Genomic DNA, 22,923 nt, shown 5'->3' with positions numbered 1-22,923 from the left:
AGGAAAACTCATTTACAATGTTTCAGACCTATCACTAGTTACTATTTTCAAAGCTTTATCAACAGTACCCCAAAAGAGAATCTCAGTAACTCTAAGGTAGTCATGCCTTACTCTCTTGCTCCTCGGCACCTAATGTTGACCTCTGTTTCTCTGTCTAGATTATTTCATGCAGGGAGCCCTGGCAGCCTAGTCTATAAGGAGTTGTGGTGCTAACCTCCAGTTGGCACTTGTCTGGTGATTCAGATCCACCAGCAGTTCTGAGAGGAGAAAGATAGGTAACTTCCGGTGTGATTCACCACCTCAGGAAACCTACTGAAGAGTCAGCTGTCAGTTAGTTCCACCTAGACAGCAATGAGAGATTTCATATAATCAGGGCCATACTGTATTTGTCCTCTTGTGTCTTATTTCACTCAGATGCTATTTCCAAGTTCACAGATGTTATAGTTCTGATTCTATGTATCATACTAATAACACTATTAATCAGAAACCTCGGGTCATCCAGTTACATGAATCCTTAATGTCTGATATTAACAGTTCCATCCGTGGCTCATTCCTCACTTCCCCTATGGTCTTCTGGGTATGGTGCAAATATTTGCTATAACATCCTAGAAAGACTCAGACCCATCAGGGAAATTACTCACCTGTCTGCAGGTATGCAGGTTGGGGGTTTTTGTAGACACTGGTGAGCAATGGGTCAGGCTGGATGCTTAAGCACAGTCATGCTGCCACTCCTGTGTTGGTGTTCTCATACCTTCCACCGTTTCTCCACAGCAATGCCACATCACCAGGGCCCTGCCACCAGGGTCTCACTCTCACCAGGGTCTTGCTTTCACCAAGGTCTCCCTCAAGTTTTGCTGCCCAGTGTAGATCTCTTTCTCTCTCTCTCTCTCGCTCTCTTCCTATTCTCACAGTTGCAAATGATCTGCCAGACCATGTGTCTGAAGTTAAGACAGCTGGAGACCAGAGGGGGCTAAATTAATGGCTATAAAAGCCAACTTTCACACTAACACCGCAGCCGACCCCCTGGATTTCCTAATCATTATTTCTCATTATCTGAAGGAGCAACCTTCCCTTACTATCACCTATATTTAGGGAAATACGATACATAGTATCAGAACCTTATTTGTGGCTCAATAAATTTGCATTGTATGCATGTGCCACATCTTATTTAGCCACTCATCTGCGGACGGATATATAAGTTGTTTCTATTTGTAAGCTGTTGTGAATAATTCCTCAATGAACAAGCATCTGTTTGCATACCTGCCTGCTTCCAAGTGTTTTCAGTAAATCCTGGAAAATCGCTGAATCATTTGGTCATTTTATGTTTAACTTTTTGAGGAACTAGGAAACTGTTCACAATTAACAGCCATACCATTATGCACTTCTACCAATAATGCAGGGCAGTTCCAATGTCTCCACATTCTTGCTAACATCTGCTGTTTTGCCTTTTTTCTAGACATTTCAGAGGGGACCAAGTGAGACCTCAGGGTGGGTTTGATTCGCAAATTCCCTAATGACTAATGACATTAAGCATCCCTTCACGTGCTTGTTGATTACTGGTCGTGAAATAGGTTTCATCCTTTGCCCATAATTTTGATTGCCCTTGTTGTTAAGTTGGAGGTGTTCCAAATTACTATTCTGAATATTAAACCCTAATCAGGAATATGGTTCCCCAAAATTTTCTCCCAGTCTTGTTCACGGTCTTTTGTTACAAAGTGTAAAGCAGGCTGCAACCACTGTGGAAGACGGTATGGCGCTTTCTCAAAAAATTGCAAAAAGAGATACCATTTGACCCAGCAATTCCACTACTGGGAACATACCCCAAAGAGACCATAACTGACATCCAAGCAGATATATGCACAGCCATGTTTAGTGCAGCTTTGTTCACAATAGCAAGGAGCTGGAAACAACCTAAGCGCCCATCAACAAATGAATGGATAGAGAAGCTGTGGTGTATTCACACAATGGAATACTATGCTGCACTGAAAAACAAGGAACTCATGAAATAGTATGCAAAATGGGTGACCCTGGAGGACATTATGCTGAGTGAAGTATCTCAGTCACAAAAGAACAAATACTACATAGTCTTATTGTTGTAAAACAGGACTGACATCAGGGTTGGGGGAAGACTGAGAAAGATGGATTCAATAATGTATACTGCATTGAAACAGATAGGGAGAAAACTGTTTAAAAGGGATATGTGATTAGGTATTTTTGTCATGACAGATGTCTTGAACAAAGGCTGCATAGTGGAGTGGACCTGAGGGAGGGTTTGTAAAACAATGAAAGAATGTTTCTTTTACTTTTCTAAGAAGGTAGTGTACTAGAGGGGAGGGTTGGGAGGGTGGAAAAGTGCAACAATGAATGAATGGAAATCCAAAGTCTCTGTAAATTTTCATTGAAATTAATAATAAATTTTAAAATAAAAGAAAAAAACACAAAATGCAAAGCAGAAAAGCTGGTCTCATTAATTTCTCAGAACTTGCTCTGTGGGAACTGCTGTCCTTGATGGACAAAGGCAGAAGACACAGCCTCTCCCGCAATGGCCAGTCTAGCATGGGAGGCAGACATGCTGCAAGTCAGTGCAGGGTCCTGCAGTGTGGAGAAGGTGCCGTGGCCATACAGAGGGACCCCCCAACAGAAGGCGGGGCTTCTCCAAACATATCCTAGAACAGCTCCCTGAGCCAAGTGTGGGGCCTGAATTACTTCACTTGCCCCTCCAGCCATAATTCAACTTAACTCACTGCTATGGTGTCAGAACCAACTCACAGCTGATCCTCCAGGGGACTTCTGGAGGCTGTAGATCTCATGCAGGGATTTGTCCATCTTTGTCTCAAGGTGATGGTGGTGGATTTGAATCTCCAGAAAGGCACCACCTTTGGGTGAGCTGTACAACTCCCTACGGTCTACACCACCAGGGTTCCAGGAAACACCAGCCACTTTGCAGTGTATTGTAAGTCCTAGTCTCTATGTGCTAATGACCGCATTCTGAAATGTGTCATCCACTGTGTTAATGAGGTAGGATTTATGTGATTTCCCACCTTACTAAAGCGTATGGTCCAACTTGCCATCCTTAGTTCTCCTGGGGGTGTGGTCTGTAGCCAATATACATAACTAACGCTCCGGAAAATTTTGATCCTTTTTTGCTCTGGATTCTGCACTTGATCTGATCTCATCACCCCACACACAGACCACTGCCTGTTGCAAGCCAGGCCACCTGTTATTCTTCAGGCCCTGCATCCATGGGGGTCCATCAAGTTCTCCAGCCTAAAGCTTGAGGCACAGATTTGAGACCTGCCAGGCTGCACAACCACATGAACATTCCCCTGACTGAGCGTCTGAGAGACACTGCAGTAAACTGTGGGACCTGCTGACAGAGATGGGAGAGAGAAGGCTGAGGAGAAGAGAAAGATTGACGATAGAGGTGATGGAGTAGGAGCAGTTGGGAAAAGAACATTTGGGACACCTTTAACCTCCACTCCATAGGAAACAGCTTTGTGCTAATCCTTCTAAAATAAATCTCCCGGGCCCCTAGACTAAACACATACAAATGCCACAGGACACACATCACATACACACACTACATGTCAGACCACATATATGCACACATTACATCATACCACATACGTCATACACAAACCACATACACAACATACACGGCAAACTCATATGACACACATCATACATACACACTACAGATTACATACACTGTAACACACACATACCACATGAACACTTCACACCACATACTACACACCTTACCATACCACACACGTCAAGTACCTACCATACACCACAACATAAACATGCAAACATCATACAACATAGATCATATACAAACACACTATAACACACAAACCATACATGGGCCACACACACACACCCCCCAATGCACATACATATGCCACTGCTCCCAGAACATCTATATAGACTTGTTTCTGTAATGATGGGAAACATCTACACTCTTTCAGTCCAGATCTTCTGGTGATTAAGGTGAAGTCTGCACTCTGAGTTGCATTTGCAGTCAGGCATCTGCTGAGCTCTCTGGTCATAGCAGGGAAAACAGAGTGTCCACAAGTGGGCCTGAGTGGAGATTCAGTACTCCAGGGTCAGAGAGGATGTGGGCTATGGTCAAAATCAGGCCAAGCCAGGAAGAGGTGGTGTGGGTCAGAACTTCCGCTCCACCTGGTCAAGACCAGAGTGGGCTGGGGCTCTGTACTGGGTGAAGGGACAAGTAGATGGCTGGCACTTGCCATTAATGGAGATCCAGCTTGAGGGTCCTAGAGTGGTAGAAATAGGGAATACAACTCAAAACCATAAAAATGGCCAGGTTTACTTGTCTGTCAGAGACTGGGAGAGTCCCTGACACCATCGTCCTTAGCCATATTCAGGCCTAGAAATGAATCTACTCTTGACACAACTTTGAGCCAAGCAGATAAGCTCATAATGTGAACTCTAACACCATGGAGGTACTTGGCACTTAGAACAATCAAATGTATGGCTGCTCCCCAAACCTGGCCAGACACAGGCTGGAGGCAACGAGGTAGCTTGTGTCATTTTTATGGGTTCCCATTCAGATGGGACAATGTGCTTACACACGTGTGCACACACACACACAGAGGAGCTGAGGATTGTACCTTCCCAAGACCACGGAGTCTCCTCAGGATAATTATTTATTATTCATAGTCATCAGCATCTTCATTAATTATTCATATGATCCTTATTAATAAGAGCAGTAAATAGCAGAAAAGTCTTTGAGGTGCCTAAGGCCCAGGCCAGGTGCCTCTGGGCAGTTAGACCAGCTAATGCCCCCAGGGCAGGGTGGGACCCCAGGCCCCCTGTCCGCTGCCTGGCCCTGCCCCTGCCCCTCCCACTGGGACCCAGGGGACTGCAGGAGGAGCTGGTCCTGAGGGCTGGGGAGGGGCTGTGCTATCCACAGCCATGGCTGCCTGAGCAGGCTTTAGAGGGGAAAGGCCCAGGCCATGCCCTGAGCCCGGGTGTGTCACGTGTCCACGCTGGGCAGCCCCACTAACTGCCTGGGTCGGAACCATGTCTGTGCAGAGGTTGGGAGGTGAGGGCCCCCAGCTGGCCTGGCAGAGAGAGGCGTCGGGTGGGACCATCTTGGGGGGCCTCTGGAGCCCCTGTGGGGAGCTCCTCACATGCCATGAACTGGGAAACCTGCAAAGAACACTGTGTGTTAGTAAGCAAGAGCCACAGAGGGATGGAGGCAGGAAGGAAGAGGTATAGTAGACAGAGCGGGGAGCTTAAGGCTGGGACAGAGAAGCTTCGAAGCAGCCAGACTGGGATTACCAAAAGGGTATCGAGATTAAAAAAGAGGAATGAGTTCCCAGTGGGCAGGAACCCAGGAGTAGAGAGCATTCATTCGGGGCTGGCGCACACAGCCTTGTCCCGAGCCCAGGAACATTACAGGCTGCAGCCACTTCCCCAGGGAATATAGCTGAGTCCAAATCCAGCTTAGGATAAAGGGGGCTCTGAGTTAGGACAGAAGCTGCGACAGCGAAACAAGCCGCCTTCCTCCAGTAGACAGAACTCAGGGACCTAGAAGCAGGGACATGCCAGGTGAGGGCTGCGGGGGACAGGAAGAACGGTAGGGCAGGCAGAGGGTCTGTGTGCACTGCGAGCACGCCGGTGCCATCTCAGCGGGGGAGGCTGTGAGGGGAGACTGGCACATTTGCTGACGTGGGCCCTGGTGTCTGAAAACAGGAGCAGGCGGCATATGGGAGGGGGAGCAGATGCCAGAGGAGGCAGGGCAGGAGAGAGGGAAGGAACAGTTCAAGAACCAGAGGGACCCTCCTAGGGCCCTAAGGGAACTTCAGAGGTGCCCCCAACACAGCTATCCTGTTAGCAGGTGAAGAGCACAGGGTAACAGAGACCCTTTATCCAGCAGGAGGGCTGAGAAGAAGGCCTAGGATGCCTCCCCTCAAGTGCTTGGCCTCAATGCCTCAGGAAGGCTGGACCATACAGAAAAGCCTGCTGGGGGGCTAGTGTTACCACAGTGTGGGAAGAGCCACAGCAAAGCCCAAGTCTTGTCCCAAAGACATGCCGGCAGGAACACCCCATAACACCCCAGGGTTCAGGCTCCATCATGTTCTGTACTCTGGAAAGCCACGGTCCTAAGGTCACATGTGGTTCCCTCTATCAGTACACGAGCAGAGAGGCCCTCTGACTTCTGTGACAGCCACTCAGGGCCACCTCTCTATGCCCAGTTCCCAAGACAGCCCTCCTCAGGGGCAGAGACTATGGGATGGTGACAACAGCGGAAGCAGGAGGCTGGGCACGATGTCACGCAGAAAGGCAGCAACAGGCTTCTGGTGGGGTCAGGTCAGGGAAGTGGGGGTCAGGGCTCTGCGGGTTCTGTTCGTACCTGAGAAAGCGAGTCCAGGGTAAGGATGGGGATGGAGCTGACAGGTAGAAGAGGGGAGGTGGCAGTGGGGCCGGGGCCTGGGGAGGTCACAGCGCTGTAGGTGGGCGGAACCAGTGTCATCTGCCTCTGTAGCAGCTGTAGCACAGTGGCCATGTCCGAACTCAGCCGGGTCTCTAGTCTGAAGGCAGAAGGAGCAGAGTGGCAGGAAGAGACACCATTAACACCATTCCCTGTGACTCAGAAACCACGCTGCCACTGTCCAGAAGCAGGTGGTCAGCACTGATGCGAGGAGTCACACAGACACACTTCCCTATGGCCTTAGCTACTGCCAGCAACCCACACCCAGACCCCAGGACCAGGTGAAGCCCTAAAGCCCCTTGTGCACATAGGGGGCATATGCACGTGCACGTGTGCACACACAGCCACCGCCCCAGCCTCGGCCTCACCTGTTGAGCTGCCTCTGGAGGGCATCCAGCCGGCTCTCCACATCACCCCGAGGCCGGCGGCCTGGGCTAGAAAGGGGGATGTTGAGGAGACTGGGAGTGGTGGTGGGGCAGCGAGGCAATTCCTGGTACTGTCGGCCCCGACTGTCCCCCCAGAAGCTGAAAATGTTGGACACACCCGAGAAGGCACCTGGAGCCAGAAGAGTCAGGATGAGGCCCATTCGCTCCACTCAGCCCGCCACCCAAACTGGCCTCCTGCCCAGTGAGGCCCAGCCCATACCTGACAGAGGGTTACAGGTGTCACTGCGCTTCTCACAGTCCTCGGTCTGGGGCTCCCCGCCCAGCAGCTCTCCAGGGGGCCTGGGGCTGGAGAAGGGCACCAGGCGGAGGGGGCTGGAGCTGTGGCCTGGACCCTCATCCTCACTGCTCTCGGGGCTCGAGGGGCCACTGGACGGGCTCTCCCCCCACAGTCCACCTGGCTGGCTCCGGCCACTGGGCCCTGCTCCCGCCCGGCCTGGCCCCAAGGCCGACACTTCCCCTGGCTTTTCTAAGTCTGTGGCAAACAGAACAGAGAGCACCTCTGAGTGAGAGCAGTGAGGCAGGGACCAGACAGTGCAGGGGGCTTCGCCTGTCCCTAGCTGTTTCTGATGTCATCTCTTCCTAAGATCAGACAGACTGAGCTACACAGGATGGGAGGAACACTCTTCAACCTTCACTCCTGTGGGCACAAGGGTCCCAGGGCCTGATGGCTCTCCACCCTCCATGACCACCCATCACCCATCACCCTCCTGGGTCCTGCAACATCTACTACAACCCCCTTCAGGAAGCTCTTGCCACAGGAAGTGACGGAGCTGAGCTCACAAGGATCGGATAACAAGTAAAGAAGCTATAGAGTCCAGCCACTCTCCCTCCCCTTGCCTCACCCTTGTCCACACGCCGGCGGAAGGACAGTTTGCGCCTACGTTGCCTACTGAAGCCGTCAAGGTCTGTGCTGCCCGGGGAGCCAGGGATCATATTGGTCTGCAACCAAAAGTGGGCTCAAGGCTTGCTGTGACCATCCCCACTGAGAGCCGGTCACACACTCACATGGGGCAGGTGAGGTGGCCCGGGGTGGAAGAGTGGTCACATGGGCTCCATGACCACATCTGGCCACACCACCACCAGCTACAGACAGAGGCTGGGGTCAGAAAGAGAACCACACCTTCACATCACAGTGTGTGGGGTGCAGGGAACACAAGACGGGGCTCCAGGACAAGACAGGCCACTCACGTCTCGGAGATTGAAGGTGATCTCCAGGCTGGACCAGAAATGATCGGAGAACTCAGGGTACATGTCCAGCACCTCGAGAAGGTCGTCCCGATGGATCTTGTGCAGGTCGCAGTAGGTGAGGGCACGCACATCCCCGTTGGACTTGCCAGGCCTCGCATACAGGTTCAGGGGCTCCCCAAAGATGTCATTCTTACCTACCACAGAGGAGGAGGAGGCAGCTCAAGGCCAGGCTCGCTGGCAGCTCCTCTGTGCCACTGTCTCCAGGGCGGGACTGGCTCCACCCTGCGGCCAGTCTGCTCTCCCAGCTCTCAGCAGGTCTGATGGGAGTCTCAGATCCTTAAGCTCCAGTCACTGGATCTGTCTCATCACCCAAACGCTCTGCTCTGGATGACCACCTAAAATTCCTAAGTTCTCCTTCCATGTCTACCCTAAATCTCACTTCATAAACATCCTTCTGTCCCAATCACCTACTCACAGAAACTGTTTTCCAGCGCAGCTGAGCAAGCCTAAAGCAGAAAATGCCAGAATGTAGAAGGCTTGCATGAAGACCAAGGACAAAAGAATCTAGCATCAGTGTCACATGGGATGTGTTTGTAGAGGAAATGTGGTTTTGTGCAGACGGGGCTATGAAATTCTAGAAGCTCCTTCCACAAGCGGCGGGCAAGAGTTGGCCTGTCTTAGCTAAGGAGCAAGGACCAAGAAAGTCCCTCACAGGGCAGGGTGATCACACTGCCAGGCACACATGTCTACAGGTACAGTGCAGAGAAAGGAGGAGTGAGAGCAAATGGGCTCTTTGCCCTGGAAGGTGGGCATGGCTGCTACATGAGGCTGCCAAACCCACAGGCCCCTTGTGGACCCCACGTGCAACGCAAAATGTGCCTTCGTCCTGCCACTGCTCTCTCAGAGGATGTGACTGGAGCATGCTTTAGGAAGCAGGGTGCCTCAACGTCAGTCAGATGAAAGGAGGGAAGGAGACTCAAGCCAAGGGCATCAGCCTCTACAGGTGGAGTTCCTCTCTACTGTCTGCCTGGGGTCCCAGAGCATGGGCATTTGAGGCCACTGGCCACTCCAACTCCAGTTCAGCCCTTCCCCCATACCTAGGATGGCCACAACAACATCACCCCGCAGAATCTCGATAGAGCCCCTGGAGATGAAGTAGAGGGCGGTGAGCAGGTCCCCTGCGTGCACCAGTGTGTCCCCGGGTGGTGCATGGGTGGTCTTGAACTTCATGGCCAATGCCCGGAGGCAGCCCTTGGTGGCCCCACGGAACGGCTTGCAGTGCTGCAGCAGGGAGCGGTTCAAGTGCAGGCAGATGTCGGCTTGCAGGCACTCGGGGAAGCCCTTCAGCACCTGGGGGTGGCAATGCAGCAGGAGTGGGAGCTTAGCACACTTGCACCCCCACCAGCACCTGGAACACAGCCCAAGAGCCCTGACTCTCCACCTCAAAGAAGCCGGCCCTTCCAAGACAGGCACTTGCCCCCCTCAGCCCCCATTTTCCTATTTGCAAAAAGGAAGTTCACACTGGTTTTGGAGCAAGTGCCCTTCTACTACGTGAGCAATCCCACTCGCAGGCTGTCCACAGCACTAAGGACAGGCCCAGCAGGCCAAGCCCTGGCAGGCCCGGCTGGTGACCCACCGCGTTCATGTCGATGCCGTTGGTGTAGGACCATGCATGCTGGAAGTACTCCTCCAGACGCTGCCGCAGTGGGTTGGGAATCTGATGGAAGCGGATGAACTCCCGCACTCGAAGCATCTGGGTGTGGTAGCGAGCAGTACCCGAGTAGAGTCGCTGGATGATGGCTGACACGTTGCCAAAGATGCTGGCATACATGAGTGCTGGAAGTAGGAGGGAGGGCAGGCTGTCAGCGCCCACAGGACCCCTGGGCTAGGTCAGTGCCACATGCCCCAAACGTGTGCAGTCCCGGTGGGAACACACAGAGAAGCACATGTATGCCAACACATCAAGCCGGGCACTCTCTCCTCTCCTGAACTGCTGCTCCACACCAGCCCCATGAGCACCCTCGGGGCCTTCCTGCTTCGGGAAGTGCCAGCTAGTCCCCGCCTGCCCCACAGGCCCACTCACAGCCAATGAGCATGACGCAGATGGAGAAGATCTTCTCCGAGTTGGTGTTGGGAGACACATTGCCGAAGCCCACACTGGTGAGACTGCTGAAGGTGAAGTAGAGTGCGGTGACGTACTTGTCCTTGATGGAGGGGCCGCCCAGGCCGCTGCTGTTGTAGGGCTTGCCGATCTGGTCACCCAGGTTGTGCAGCCAGCCGATGCGCGAGTCCATGTGCGGCTGCTCCATGTTGCCGATGGCATACCAGATGCAGGCCAGCCAGTGCGCGATGAGCGCGAAGGTGCACATAAGCAGGAAGAGCACGGCCGCGCCGTACTCCGAGTAGCGGTCCAGCTTCCGCGCCACGCGCACCAGCCGCAGCAGCCGCGCCGTCTTCAGCAGCCCGATCAGCTGGAGGGGGAATGGCCATCAGTGTGAAGGCAGACACGGGGAGTGGGCTACTGAGGGCTGGGGGCTCTGCTGTCCTCGTCTTCAGAGGGGGCATCCGCAGTGAGGCTCCAGGACCTCCTCCTAGTACCTGGAGCTGGACCAGGACAGAGGTCTCATGGATAGAGGGCCCGTGAGCTCCACGGTGAGCACAAGGTGTTACGGCCACACTCAATAGCTTACAAGGTCCTTTGTATGAACTGGAAGCAGTGGGCCTTTGGTGGAGGAGGAGAGGAAGGAGCAGGGGTGGGGTGGGTGCTGCCTTTCCTCTTCGGTGTCCACTCCCTCCCATAGCCTCTCACCACCTACTCTCCTCTCCCCACCTGGCTCTCAGCCCTCTCTGCATCCCTGCCAGCCGCACCTCCTCAGAGCCAGAGCCGAAGATGAGCAGATCAAAGGGGATGGCGGCCACCATGTCAATGAGGAACCAGCCCTTGAAGTAGTGCACTGCAATGCGGCCAGGGTGGCTGACCACCTCCTCGTTGGCGTTCACGTAGGTGGTCCGGAAGTTGATGAGGATATCGACAATGAACATGATGTCCACGATGAGGTCCACCACAGCCAGCGGCTGGCAGGCATAGCCACAGCCGCGGTCCGGGGGGCCCTCCTCTGACTCCTTCAGCAGGAAGGCGGCCGAGTAGGGCGTGAAGACAGCAGTGTAGATGACCAGCAGTAGGATGAGCCAGTCCCACACGGCCTTGAAGGGGCTGTAATGCAGGATGGTCCAGCGGTGGATGCGCGGCGCCTGCAGCTTGTATTCTGGCAGCACGTCAGCCCCCAGTGACAGCACCTGTGTGTGGGGAAGGGGCAGGGAGGGGTGATGGCCCACAGGGCAGAGGGCTGGGGAAACCCAGCCATGGGCCCTCAAGCGGTATGACCGCTCTGCTGAAGCTTCTGGAGAAGCAGTTAGGCAGCAGGGAAGCCAAAAAGGTTTCAAACAGAATGCCCACCCTTAGTTAAGTGCCTGTAGCACGTGGTTACCCTCTGACTTGGGGTATACAGTTCCCAGAATGCCATGCAGCAACCCAGCTAACTCAGCCAGACTTCAGGGCACTTATAAGTCATTCTCAGAAGTAGAGCGCCCCCACAAGCAAGACAGGCCCCGTGCCTATAGCTGGACCTGCTCCACCCTTGAAGCTGCATCTGCACACAGCCTAGTGTCAGCCTGGGACACCAGGCAGAGGTCTGAGGCTCCCAGCCTGCATCATCTCAGCATAATGTGAGGGAGGAAGTCCCACTGCTGGGCAGCCAAAGGACTAAGTCTAAAGGCCCCTGTATGCCACTGGCCCAGAGGTATCAATCAGCCTCATATATCAGGACCCTAAACCCCCCTCTGACCTCCCAGCCAGTCTCTGCCCTGTGCCCTGAGGCAGCCTAGTGAGGCTAAGCGAAGGCCGGCTCCCCTACTCTGCCCCTAGAGCCTCTGCCTGCCCCTCACTAGCTCTCTCACAGGCTATGATTCAACTCAAGCTCCCCCAGCCTGGGTCCTGCCACAGTCTGACCCTTGGCCTGGCCTGGCCGCCTCAAGAGCCAAAGTGGCCAGCATTACTTCCAAAGTTCCACCTGCCAGGGCCTCATCTTTGACTCCCAAACTCATTCAAATCTTGCTTCACAAGATAGAACTATTAGTGGAGAACACCACTGAAGGAAAGAACTGGACACTAAGAAGGCCTTAGTTAGGGGACTGACATCTCTGTGGACACAGGCACTCCAGGGGCACCAGGCAAGGTGGAAGAAGCAGCTGGACACAGCTCAGGATGGGCCTGTGTGAGGACTTACGGACTCCTGCCTCCACCATCTCTACACTGAGATGCCTCTCCTAAGACAGGAGGCATATCACATGATGGTTAAATAAAAAACTAGCTGGTGCCCCTTCAGACAAGGAAGCAAAAGGTGATCCTGGCCCCAGGAGCAGGTCCCCTCTCCTGAGGTGCTGTGTTGGAACAAACATGACATCAGTGGAGTTTATCCACAACACACACACACAAGCACACAGGGCACAAGGCCTAGACTCACTTAGCTCATTGACACAGGTGCCTGTCCCAGCTCTGTGACACTCACTGCCCACATGATCTGGGGCCAGGCCCTTAGTCTCTCTTGATCCATTTCTCTACAGAATACAGAAGCTCATTTAAGCTAAATCTTGGGTCTCCACCTGGAGGTGGGAAGAATCCTATTTATACTAAGGCTTCACTCAGGTGCAAGGGGATGGGGTCTGGGGAGTGGAAGTTTGTGGGAGAGTTCCACTCCCAGCCCTTCCCACCATGTCCACTCCTAGAGCTGTTCCCTATCAGTCAGAGGTCCCAGAGAGCAGCTGGGGACAGAAGGGACTCTCAGTAGGTAACCATCAGGCTAGAGCCCAGAGCCTAGCTATCCAGGCTTCCAGAAATGGTGAGCCAGGCCCCTCAGTTCAATGCACCCTCACCTCCACTCAGTCCTCAGCCACTAGCATCCTGGACTCCAGCTGCAAACCCTAGACCCCAGTCCTTCCATACACAGGGTCCACCCAGTGCCAAGTACTGAGGAGTCGTGCAGTCCTAGTGCCACCCACACCTGCTGCCCACAACCTATCCCTGTCTTGTTAGCCCCTCTGCCAGCTCCCCATGATCCCCTTCATGCCCGTTCCATTCCTGTTCTCCCCACCCTCTGCATTTTGAGCCAGAAGGCTACCAACCACAGAAGCCAAAGCACGGGGAAGCCCTAGAAGAAAACACCGCTCCGCAAGTCACTGGGTCTGGAGGAGACTGAGCAGGAGCTTGGATGTCAAGCAGAGCTGTAGACCTCCTACCCCATGAACTGCCTCTCAGAAGCTTTTCCCAGCCTAGTTCTGCCAAGGGCCAACACACGGGCCCCCTGCCCGACTTACAGGCCCCTGCCTCAAGGCCCCGTCCAGGATGGAAAGGGCCGGGGGTCACCTACCTCCTGGGCCACGAGGCTGGAGATTCGCACAGCCCGCCTCACCCGGCCTTTCTGGGCCCTGGCCTGCAGAGCCCCTGTCCCACTCGCCTTCCCTGCTGTGGCCGCCATGGAAGAACTTGGCTCCCCCGTCCTGCCCTCCTTAGGCTCAAGGGCCTGACTAGCCCCCTACCTGCGTCCCAGCAGCAGTCCCAGGCCAGACTGTGCCCCAGAGACCAGCAGACTGGCTCCCAGGGCAGCCTCTGGCATGAAGCCAGGGTGGCCGGGGCTGGACCCCTAGAGCTGGGGTCAACCTGCCCAAGTGTGTAGACAGCAGCCCACCAGGCCCACCCTGCTTGTGGCCCCTAGTGTGGGCCCTGCTACCAGGGTGCTGCGTTCTGCCCCGCACCACCAGCCCAGCAGCGCGGCCGCAGTCAGAACCTCCGTTCCAGCGGCCGGCCCCTCCTCCTCTATGGTCCCCACCCCCACCCGCCACCCGGGCTCCCACCCCGCTGTGCCCGCCCCTGCGCCCTGTGCCAAGCCCTTGGCCCCCTCCCCCACAGCCCGCTCCCAGGCTCTGCTGCAGCAGTTCCTGCAGCCCTGCCCCTCCCCCTCAACCCAGCAGGCGGCCTGTCACCACAGATTAATGGTCTCCCCGACACCCAGCCTTGCCGGGCTGAGTAAGAGCTGAGCCAGTCAGACAACAGAGATGGAGAGACAGGACAGTGACCATACAGCCAGAAGCACATGCGCACGTTCACCCGCAGACCCACCTGCACCCACACCCACATCCACACCCCGGCAGACAGCAGCCTGGGTGCAGAGCGAAGGCAGATGAAAAGCAGGGGCAGGGGCAGGAAGCCAGGCACCAGGGCCTGGGGTGAGGGGGACAGTTCAGGAGCCAACACTAAGGAGCTGGAGGCTGGCAGAGGCCCAGAGCAGCAAAGAAAGTGGGCGCGAAGCCAGGAGCACACAGGGAGGCCAGGCCTGCGAGGGCCGCTCCTCACACAGGCCAGCCAGGTAACTGCATGGAACGGGCATGGGAGGGGCAGGCTTCTCATTTGCTGCATGTGGTGGACAGAAGAGGGGACCAAACTGAGACTGATGAGGACTGAGGGTATTGGCGGGAGGGTTCAGTCCTCGGGAAGACCAAATGGTTAGACAGGCCCTGTCCCAAGGGCAGTGACTGACAATACCCCAGAAGGCAGGACTCAGGGACTTCACCCTCTCTATATCTCTGCACCCACACCAGATATCCCCCTCCGCTCATGTAGGAAAAAGGCCCCAGGGTAGGAGTGAACCCCCCCAGGCCACCCTGGTCATAGCTTGTAGCACTGGCCCCCACCCTCTGTCTTGCTTCTCCACTTGGTGTAGAACAATCAGGGTCCTCCTGGCTGCCTCCTCCGACCTCCCTGTCAGCATCCCCTTCTAATCAGATGTCTCCTATTGGTCTGTCCCCAGTACTCACATCCTGGCTAGACCCTGCACATCCTTATCACTGCCTTATCTGCCCACCCTTACCCCTTCAGTCTGAACTTCTGTACCCAGCCTCAAAGTCCTATCCTCCCTCAAAACCCTATGCTTCCTCAATGCCCAATCCTTCCTCCATGCCCTGTCCTTATTCCATGCCCTCCAGACAACACAGACATCAATCTTATCTGCCCCTTCTCCTCTCCTTGCCCTCTCTAGACTGTCTTTCTCCAGCCAAGTCTTCTCAGACTGCCCTCTCATCTACCCAAATCTAGAACAGCCCAGGTCAACAGATCAACAGACCCTCAAGAGCCAGCCCCTCCAACCCCTCTTAACTGCATGCATTCTCCCTTCCTGGACAGATGCCTGCCCACCCCATCCTCTCCCTCGTAGCGCCTCCAGAGATGGCTGAGGAGACAGGCACCTACCTGGGTAACCTTCTCAGTGACGTTGTGAGTTCGATCCTTTATCTTGGGTGCTATGATCTCCCGGTCACTGGTAGGTGAAGCCAGGAAGGGGTCGCCCTTGAGGTCCACAAAGTTGAGGGTGATTTGGGGGATCTTACTAATGGTGCGGTAGCGTACAAGGTCTGAGTCTGACGTGGAGTTAAGCAGGCCACTGCGCAGGGGGTGCATGGCCCCTGGGGTGGAGAGGAAGAGTGAGGTCAGGCTGGCAGGGAGGGGCCAGAAGGCAGCCAGGCCAGGGCCTGGAAGAGGAAGTGGATGCTCAGCTCAGTGCAAATCAGGGGCAGATGGTACAGGTAAGCCCATGTGGAGATCAGCCCAGGAGTCAGGGGTCAAGAAGAAACAGCCAGTCCAGCACAAGCAAGCCTGTCCCCGCACACTCCAAGGAAAGAGCATGACAAAACTGAGGAACGCAAACGGGAGGAGGCTCCCAAAACAGGGCAGTGACCTGAACAAAGCCCCAGGAGCAGTGGGGGGCCCAGGGTGCCTCCCCGGCCTCCCCTGGGACATCTTAGTGCCAGGCTATCTTGGAAAGCCAGCTCCAGGGGCCAGTAAAGGTTCTATGAGTCCAAGGATATAATAGGATATTTAATGGATTAAAAGGCCACTTAGGGGATTAAATAAATGGTTAATGGGATTTCCACCTCCCGGGCTCAGCCAGGTGGTGGAGAGTGGGGAGCAGAGGTGCTGACACTCGCAGGCCTGGCTGTGGGTGCTGACCGGGCCCCAGGGCCAGTATCCCCTGCTCACCGGTGCTGGCGTGGCGTGGTGGAGGTGGGGGCAGCGCCCCTGCGCGCATGGCCTCGATGTCATCGGCCGAGGAGGCCCGGCGCACGCTGGCAAAGCTCTCTCTGGAGCGGGTCCGGGCCAGGCTGCAGCTGGAGCCCGAGGCATCGGGATTGAGGCTGTGTGTCAGCGGTGAGTGTGGGCTGGGCGTGGGGGCACACCCTGGGGAGCCTGGGCCCACGAGCACACGCTGCTCCTCTGCAGGCAGGGGGCCCGCCACATGGTTGTCCAAAGATGTCACCTCATCCAGGGGCAGCGATTCGCGGGGAGCCGCGGGCGTCAGGTCCAAGTCTACCACCACAGCACCAGGGGCCCCAGCGCCCCCAGCACCCCCAGGCCTGGAGGACGAGTCCCGGGTGGTGAGTGCCAAAAGCGCTGGCAGCTTCAGGCGGAATGTTTTGGCGCGGCCTGTGGGAAATAGGTGCTGGGAAGATGGGGGGCTGGCGTGCCCACTGTGACAGCCTAGGCAGCGGACAGCCAACATCTCTCTGTCCCACCCCTTAGTAACAATTTCCAAAACATTTCTCGAATACACTCTTAATCTAAGACTCGTGATAATAATAGACTTCCACTGCTTGATTAGGCACGGAGGATGGCTCTACATACGCTTTTAAAAAAAAAATATTATCCGTGATTAACACCGCTGTGCTCATTGGGCATCCTATCATTTGATAAAAGGCCGGGCAGTAAGTGCATTGTTTGATGTTGTCACAGCCATACAGTAAACAGAGCCTGTGTCTGAACTGAGGGTACTCCATTGCCCCTAGAATCTACAGCCTTTCAAAGTATCTACAGAATAAGGAGGGAACTCTGGTGGCATAGTGGTAAGGAGTTGTGCTAGCAATCCAAAGGTACGTGGCTCGAATCGACTAGTTACTCCATTGGAACAGATGGGCAATCCCCTTCAGTGCAATTCACAACCTCTGAACATCAGCTAGAGGGTAGGTTATGGGTTGGTTCTGGCTCAATGATATCCAACAACAACAGCACAGAACAAACAGAGCCAGAAATATTAACACTGACATTCCAGAACCAAACATAAAGTACTTTTCTGTGAATCTGAGAAATAAATTAAATTCCAGGAAGCTTTTTTTTTTCTGGAAGGGGCAAGTAGCTAGGGGATTTGAACCTGTAGATCACTAAGGTGATGAAGGGAGGTCATCATGTCTCCAGCCAAGAGAAGTAATCCCCTGAAAGCCTTCATAAACCTTTTCCTAAATGAACTGGTAGGGGAATGGGACCACTCCAGTCCAGGGACCTGTCCTAGGAGGAAAAAACTACAAAGAAAGAGACTGAGGTCCATCCAAGACAGAGCTTCCTAAAGATCAGAGAGGGCACTCAGAAGTAGCCTGAGCCACTTGGGGAAAGTGTACTTCTCCCCTAGTGGACAGTTCCAGAACAGACTGGAGAGAGGGAAGTGTCAGGGAACTATGGATAGGGAGCCAAGCAGGTGAGGCTAGGAAATAAGGATTATCCTGCATCTGTAAGCGTGATCCCAGTCTGTCACTCTACCTCAAGGCCAAGGGCAGGAACTGGGAAGATCCCTGGGCCTGACCCACAACAACAGGATCCTAAACCAGGTGTGTAGGCCCAAGCTATCTCGTTGGCAGGTTCTTCCTCTGGCAGCTTTGTGGTGAGGGTGACCTATTTCTGAGCCAACTCGGAAACAGGGCTGTGCTTACCTGGGGTCAGCCAGCTGGAAGTGGGGCCACGGTGATTGGTGTCCCGAGGTGGGGAGCCCACCATGTCCTTCTCCATAACCACCTCAAAGTTGAGGATGAACATGATGACGGCCCCATCCTCATTCTTCACAGGCACCACATCCACAAGACACAAGAAGCAGCTCCCTGCAAGCAGCAGGCACAGACGCTGAGACACCTTGGCAGCCTCAAAGGGGCTGAGAAGAACCAGGCAGGGCAGACCCCCAAGCCAGCCAGGGCTTTCCACTTCCACCTCCCACCGTCCCCCACCCTGCTTTTGTTCCCTCTGCCCGGAGGTGTCATTCTGGAGTCCAACTTGGCAGTTTCCACCCTACCTGTCTTCTCTTGCTTGCTAGACACACAGTCGCCTTTTTCCTCATTCTGCCTATTTTAGTTCTCTAGCTCCCTTCCCTGACATATTCTCTGACATTAGTTTATAACCTTTTATGCCTCCATCATTTTTATCATTCATTCCTTTTCCCCACAACTCTCCCCTGTAATCCATCATTGCTTTGCCCCCAGGTATTGTGGTTAAATTTTAGATCCAGAATGACTAAGTTCAAATCCTAACTCTGCTGCTTAATATTTGTACATTTTCATTATTTACCCTCCCTCTATCTCATTTTCCTCATCAATAGAATGGGAATGATATATTTTTAAAAAGTTTGGAAATTATAATTGTTCTTTTCTCATGATCTGTAAAACCAAAATGAACACTTGCAGTTGGATGGATTCTAACACATACAACCCTTTGTCAAGCTTCCAATGCTGTCAATCTTAATGGGGAAAGACTACCCATCTTTCATCTCTCAAGCAGGTAGAAGACTGGAACATCCAACCTTTCACTTAACAGTCATTATACTGATAGGGCTCCTTTTGAATTGTATAGATTATAAAAGCCAGTGCATCCTAACTGCTTATGGTAATGCCTGGCTCGTACCAAAGAGTATAGGCAGGTTAGCTGTGACCATCTTTCTGATCTCATTTGGTAAATCCCCAAATTTTGTGTCAGCTTACAACCAGGTAAGAACAGAAATGAGAGCAGGAGTTTCAAAAACGTTACAGCAATTTGGCACTGCCAGGACATCCAAGCATGTGACTTGTGTTTCCCAGAAGAATTAATCTGCAGCATTATTAGAAATAAAGCAAACTGATCCTTCATTAAAGAATCAAAGCATTTCCTCTAGATCTTTCATCCGTCTCTCTGCCCTTGACTTTATCCCTGCCAGTCTCGCTTTGGTCACCAAAGCCCTACATCATATGAGTCCTGTCCCTTCAGAAATTCTCTCCTAGACGAACAAGATCCAATTTCCCCCATCTCTTTCTATTCTCTATCCAGTGTAAGAGCCCAAATACTTTCACCCTACAGACTTCTGAAGTAGATACCTGTCAAATTCTCAGGCCCACCAAGAGCCAAACGCAGAACCTACTATCCACAGGAAATCCTGTTATTAAACCCAAAAGCACATGAAAATGCTGCCCCTTCTCTGTGAACCTCATAAGGGCCCAGGCATAATCCTTCCTCTTTGTTCTCTTTTCCTCAAGCTGTTTTCACCAATCTTCCCTGAATTTCCCTGTCAACCTGAAGACATGCAGTTCAAATCCAGCAAATGCTCTGAAAAATACAGGCAATCTCCTCCCACGTGATTAAATGCCTCCGAAGACTTGCTGGAGAGTCATCTACGAGTAGGTTCCAACTCAATGGTACATAACAACAACCTGCCCAACGCATAAAGATGACAGAAGAAAAACCAATGCCTTTGAGTTGTGGTGTCGGAAAAGAGTATTAAGTATCCCATGGACTGCTAAAAGAATAAACAAGTCTATCTTGGAAGAACTGAAACCAAGGTTCTCCTTGGAATCAAGGATGGTGAAAATTTTGTCTCACATACTTTGGGACATGCTGTCAGGAGAGGCCAGTTCTTGGAAAATAACATCCTGCTGGGAAACATGGGGGGGTCAGAGAAAGAAAGGAAGACACTCCACAAGATGGAATGACACAGTGACTGTGACAAAGGGCTTGAGCATGTCAGAGATTGTGAGGACGGCTCAGGACAGGGCAAGGTTCAGATCTGTTCTTCAGAGGGTCGCCATGTGTTAGATGCAGGTGACTCGAGAGCACCTACCAACCACCACTTCCCCATGAAAGACAGCATGCTGGGATAATGAGAGGGTCAGAAGAAGACCTTCCAGGAGCTGGGCTAACACAGTGACTGTAACAATGGGCTTAGCTGAGCATTGTGGAGATCAGGAGGCGCAAGATCTGTTAGTCACAAAGTCGCTATGAGTCAGAGTTGACTCAACAGCACCTAACAACAACAACACAGTTCCCCATACCTGCACCCATAGTGGCCTTGTCTCTATTGCCCTGCATGAGGAGAGCAGGTACTGACCAGAGGACATGGAGGAGCCTAAGTGGTGATTAACAGTGTCTCCCACCTCACCTTTCACCTCTCATGACCTTCCTGGGCTGGTCCCCATCTTTCTGTTCCACTCAGTCCCCTCCCTGGTCCCAGGCAGCAGCAGATGTGATGGTGGTAAAGCCATAGTGGTAGGTCAACGTGAGAACTGGCACCCAGCTCTTGGTGGCTTGAAGGCCCTGGGCAATGGTGGGAACAGCTTCAGCATCAGAGTAGGGGAAGCATCGAGAGTGAGGAGAAGGATCTGACTCAGAAGATCATAATCAGATGATGGGAAGAACGGCCAGGGAAGGAGCTGAGAGAGCTAAGCGGTCAGGATGCTAACACTGATGGAGTTGCCTGTGCAGGGATGTTCCCTGGAGCCAGCTCAGACAGATGGAACCGGGCGAGAGGCTAGAACACAAGAGAGGCTGCTGGGAATGCTCTGCCACCCCATCCCCTTGTGCTCACCACACCAGGCCCGCAGCTCTGCCTCACTCGTGCCATGACCTCTGGCCTCTGCGATGACCCTGGGTGAAGCATAGCTGTGGTGTTGGAAGGCTTCAGACCCAGCCTGGCTGAAGACTGTTTGGCAACCAGACAGCCTGACTAGAGTTTATGCCCTAATATGGTGATGGCCAGCAGCGGCCTGAACATGGACTGGCCCTCCTCGGGCCGAAGGAGAGGGCAGAGACCGGGAGGCCTCAGCCATTGAGACCCCAGGCTCAACCCTAGAACTCCAGCGATCCAAATCCCTAAACCTCATTCCTTATAGAAACTCACCTCCAAAAAATTCAGAGTCTGGGACCAAATCATCTCAACCTTCAAGGATGGCCTGGAAATTGCCACCATCATAAGGCCCCAGAAATTCTCAACTTGAGTCCCCTTGGCCCCCCTCCTGATTAGATTCCAGCTTCCCAGGAAGAAGTCAGAACAACTTCTTCTAAAGTGCACTCAATCCGGGACCCTGGGACCCTAACTGCTACCAGACCCTCCAACCCCTCTCTTCCCCCACCTCCTGGTCCAGCAGGTAAAAGCTGCACTTTCAGCCCAGCCCCCTACACATACCCACATGTGGATTCCCTTTCGTCAACATTTGAGCAATGTTTCCTTCCTTTCATGTAACCCTGCCTTAGCCATACTCACTCCAAAGATGTGGCCAGGAGCGCTGCATGATGGCTGAGGGAAACAGCAGGGATGGGGGAAGGGTTGATGCGGGGTCGGGGAGAAGAAAGGAGAAAGTTTCCAGATAGCCTATACCTGCCTGAATTCCCAGACCCACTGCCCTGAGCCACTGCCAGGTTGGCTGGGTCCTGCCCAGGAAGTGCCATGTCACCCCCTCCTTCCTCCTCATACAGGCTTCCCCTGTCATGAGCTGGAACCCCAAGAGACAGACCCTAGGGAAGAATCCCTAAGAGCAGCTAAGAGTTAGCTGGGCCAGGCTTGGGGCCCAGGGACGACCTTGAGCTGGGCATCCAGCCAGAACCAATCCCAGGATGTAATAAAGATTGCCTGAGTACTCCCTCCACAGGGAAAGCTGGTAGGAGAAGCAGGACTAGGAGGGAAGCCTGAGGACACCCTCCTGAGAGGGTGACCTGGCCACAATTTCATGGAATCACAGAGCCTTGACCATTCCCACCCACCCCAACCCTCAGCCCTACAACCCTTCACATCTCTCCTTGTCCCCCTCCAATCTTGCCCAGCCCCTGAGCCCAGCATCAGCCAGAGCCAATCTCAGGAAGGTCTCTGTGCAGCCCAGAGCGGGGCCGAGGCTGCAGTTCCACTAGGAGCCACTCTGTGGCAGGCACAGCCCACACTCCAGAAGCAGCCAAGCCAAGGCCAGTTAGGGACAAGGACTGGAGGGAGCAGGAGAGACCATGCCGCCCCCACAGTGAATCACGGAGGGAGGGCGCATGGCTTTGGAATCAAGTGGCTTTCCCTCATTGAGTCAGAATGACTTTGAGCAAGTTGCTGGCCCTGCCAACCCCCACGGTACACTCCTGCAAGGCCAGGCTGCCCAGATGAGTAACAACCCCATGAGGTGAAGCCTAACACCTGCACAAGAACCTTCTGAGGGAACAAAGTTCCACCCACGCTAATCTGGTGGATATACCTGATGTCACCACTGGACCAATTGGCAGCATCAGGATTGATGGTGAAGAGATTGAGATTGTTCACAGCTTCAGTTTGCTCGGCTCCACAGTCAACACTCTTGGCACCAGCAGCCAGGAAATTAAAAAAACGTATTGTGATGGGAAAGTCTGCTATTAAGGACCTCTCTAAAGTACTCAAGAGCAACGGTGTCTCTCTGGAGACTAAGGTGCGCCTGATACAGGCCATGCTCTTTGCAATCACTTGTTATGCATCAGAAGGTTGGACAATGATTAGGGAGGACAGAAGGAGAACTGATGCCTTTGAGCTGTGCTGCTGGAGAAGAGTATTGAATGTACCATGGACTGCCAAGAAAACAAACAGATTTATCCTAGAGAGGGTTAAACCAGGCTACTCCTTGGAGGCAAGGATTCTGGGGCTTCGTCTGACATACTTTGGACATGTTGTAAGGAGGGACAGGTCCTTGGAGAGGGACATCATGCTTGGGAGGGTG

General features: G+C 53.5%; 1 protein-coding gene across 2 annotated transcripts in view; it reads right to left on the bottom strand.

The window, feature by feature from the left end:
• Nucleotides 1–4,651: 4,651 nt before the first annotated feature.
• The window catches only part of KCNH2 (potassium voltage-gated channel, subfamily H (eag-related), member 2), a 40,407-nt gene continuing 22,135 nt past the window's right edge, over nt 4,652–22,923 (bottom strand). Inside the window, exons 3-15 of one of the 2 annotated variants that reach the window (XM_006895160.1) lie at nt 17,902–18,066; nt 16,184–16,627; nt 15,398–15,609; nt 10,966–11,394; nt 10,181–10,568; nt 9,734–9,933; nt 9,195–9,447; nt 8,098–8,291; nt 7,752–7,848; nt 7,109–7,381; nt 6,832–7,018; nt 6,386–6,563; nt 4,652–5,178 (exon numbers count right to left, since the gene is read on the bottom strand). In XM_006895160.1, coding sequence (XP_006895222.1) covers nt 5,029–5,178; nt 6,386–6,563; nt 6,832–7,018; nt 7,109–7,381; nt 7,752–7,848; nt 8,098–8,291; nt 9,195–9,447; nt 9,734–9,933; nt 10,181–10,568; nt 10,966–11,394; nt 15,398–15,609; nt 16,184–16,627; nt 17,902–18,066 — 3,170 coding nt within the window. In that variant the 3' untranslated portion in view covers nt 4,652–5,028. Of the gene's footprint in view, nt 5,179–6,385; nt 6,564–6,831; nt 7,019–7,108; nt 7,382–7,751; nt 7,849–8,097; nt 8,292–9,194; nt 9,448–9,733; nt 9,934–10,180; nt 10,569–10,965; nt 11,395–13,523; nt 13,961–15,397; nt 15,610–16,183; nt 16,628–17,901; nt 18,067–22,923 lie in introns of those variants that run through there. The other variant, XM_006895161.1, reaches the window with a different exon arrangement.

Source organism: Elephantulus edwardii, unplaced genomic scaffold (genome assembly GCF_000299155.1).
Source record: "Elephantulus edwardii isolate Elephantulus edwardi_28Jun2011 unplaced genomic scaffold, EleEdw1.0 scaffold00161, whole genome shotgun sequence".
Lineage (NCBI taxonomy): Eukaryota > Metazoa > Chordata > Mammalia > Macroscelidea > Macroscelididae > Elephantulus > Elephantulus edwardii.
Note: the sequence above shows the minus strand (reverse complement) of the source record. Positions and strands in the feature narration are given on the sequence as shown.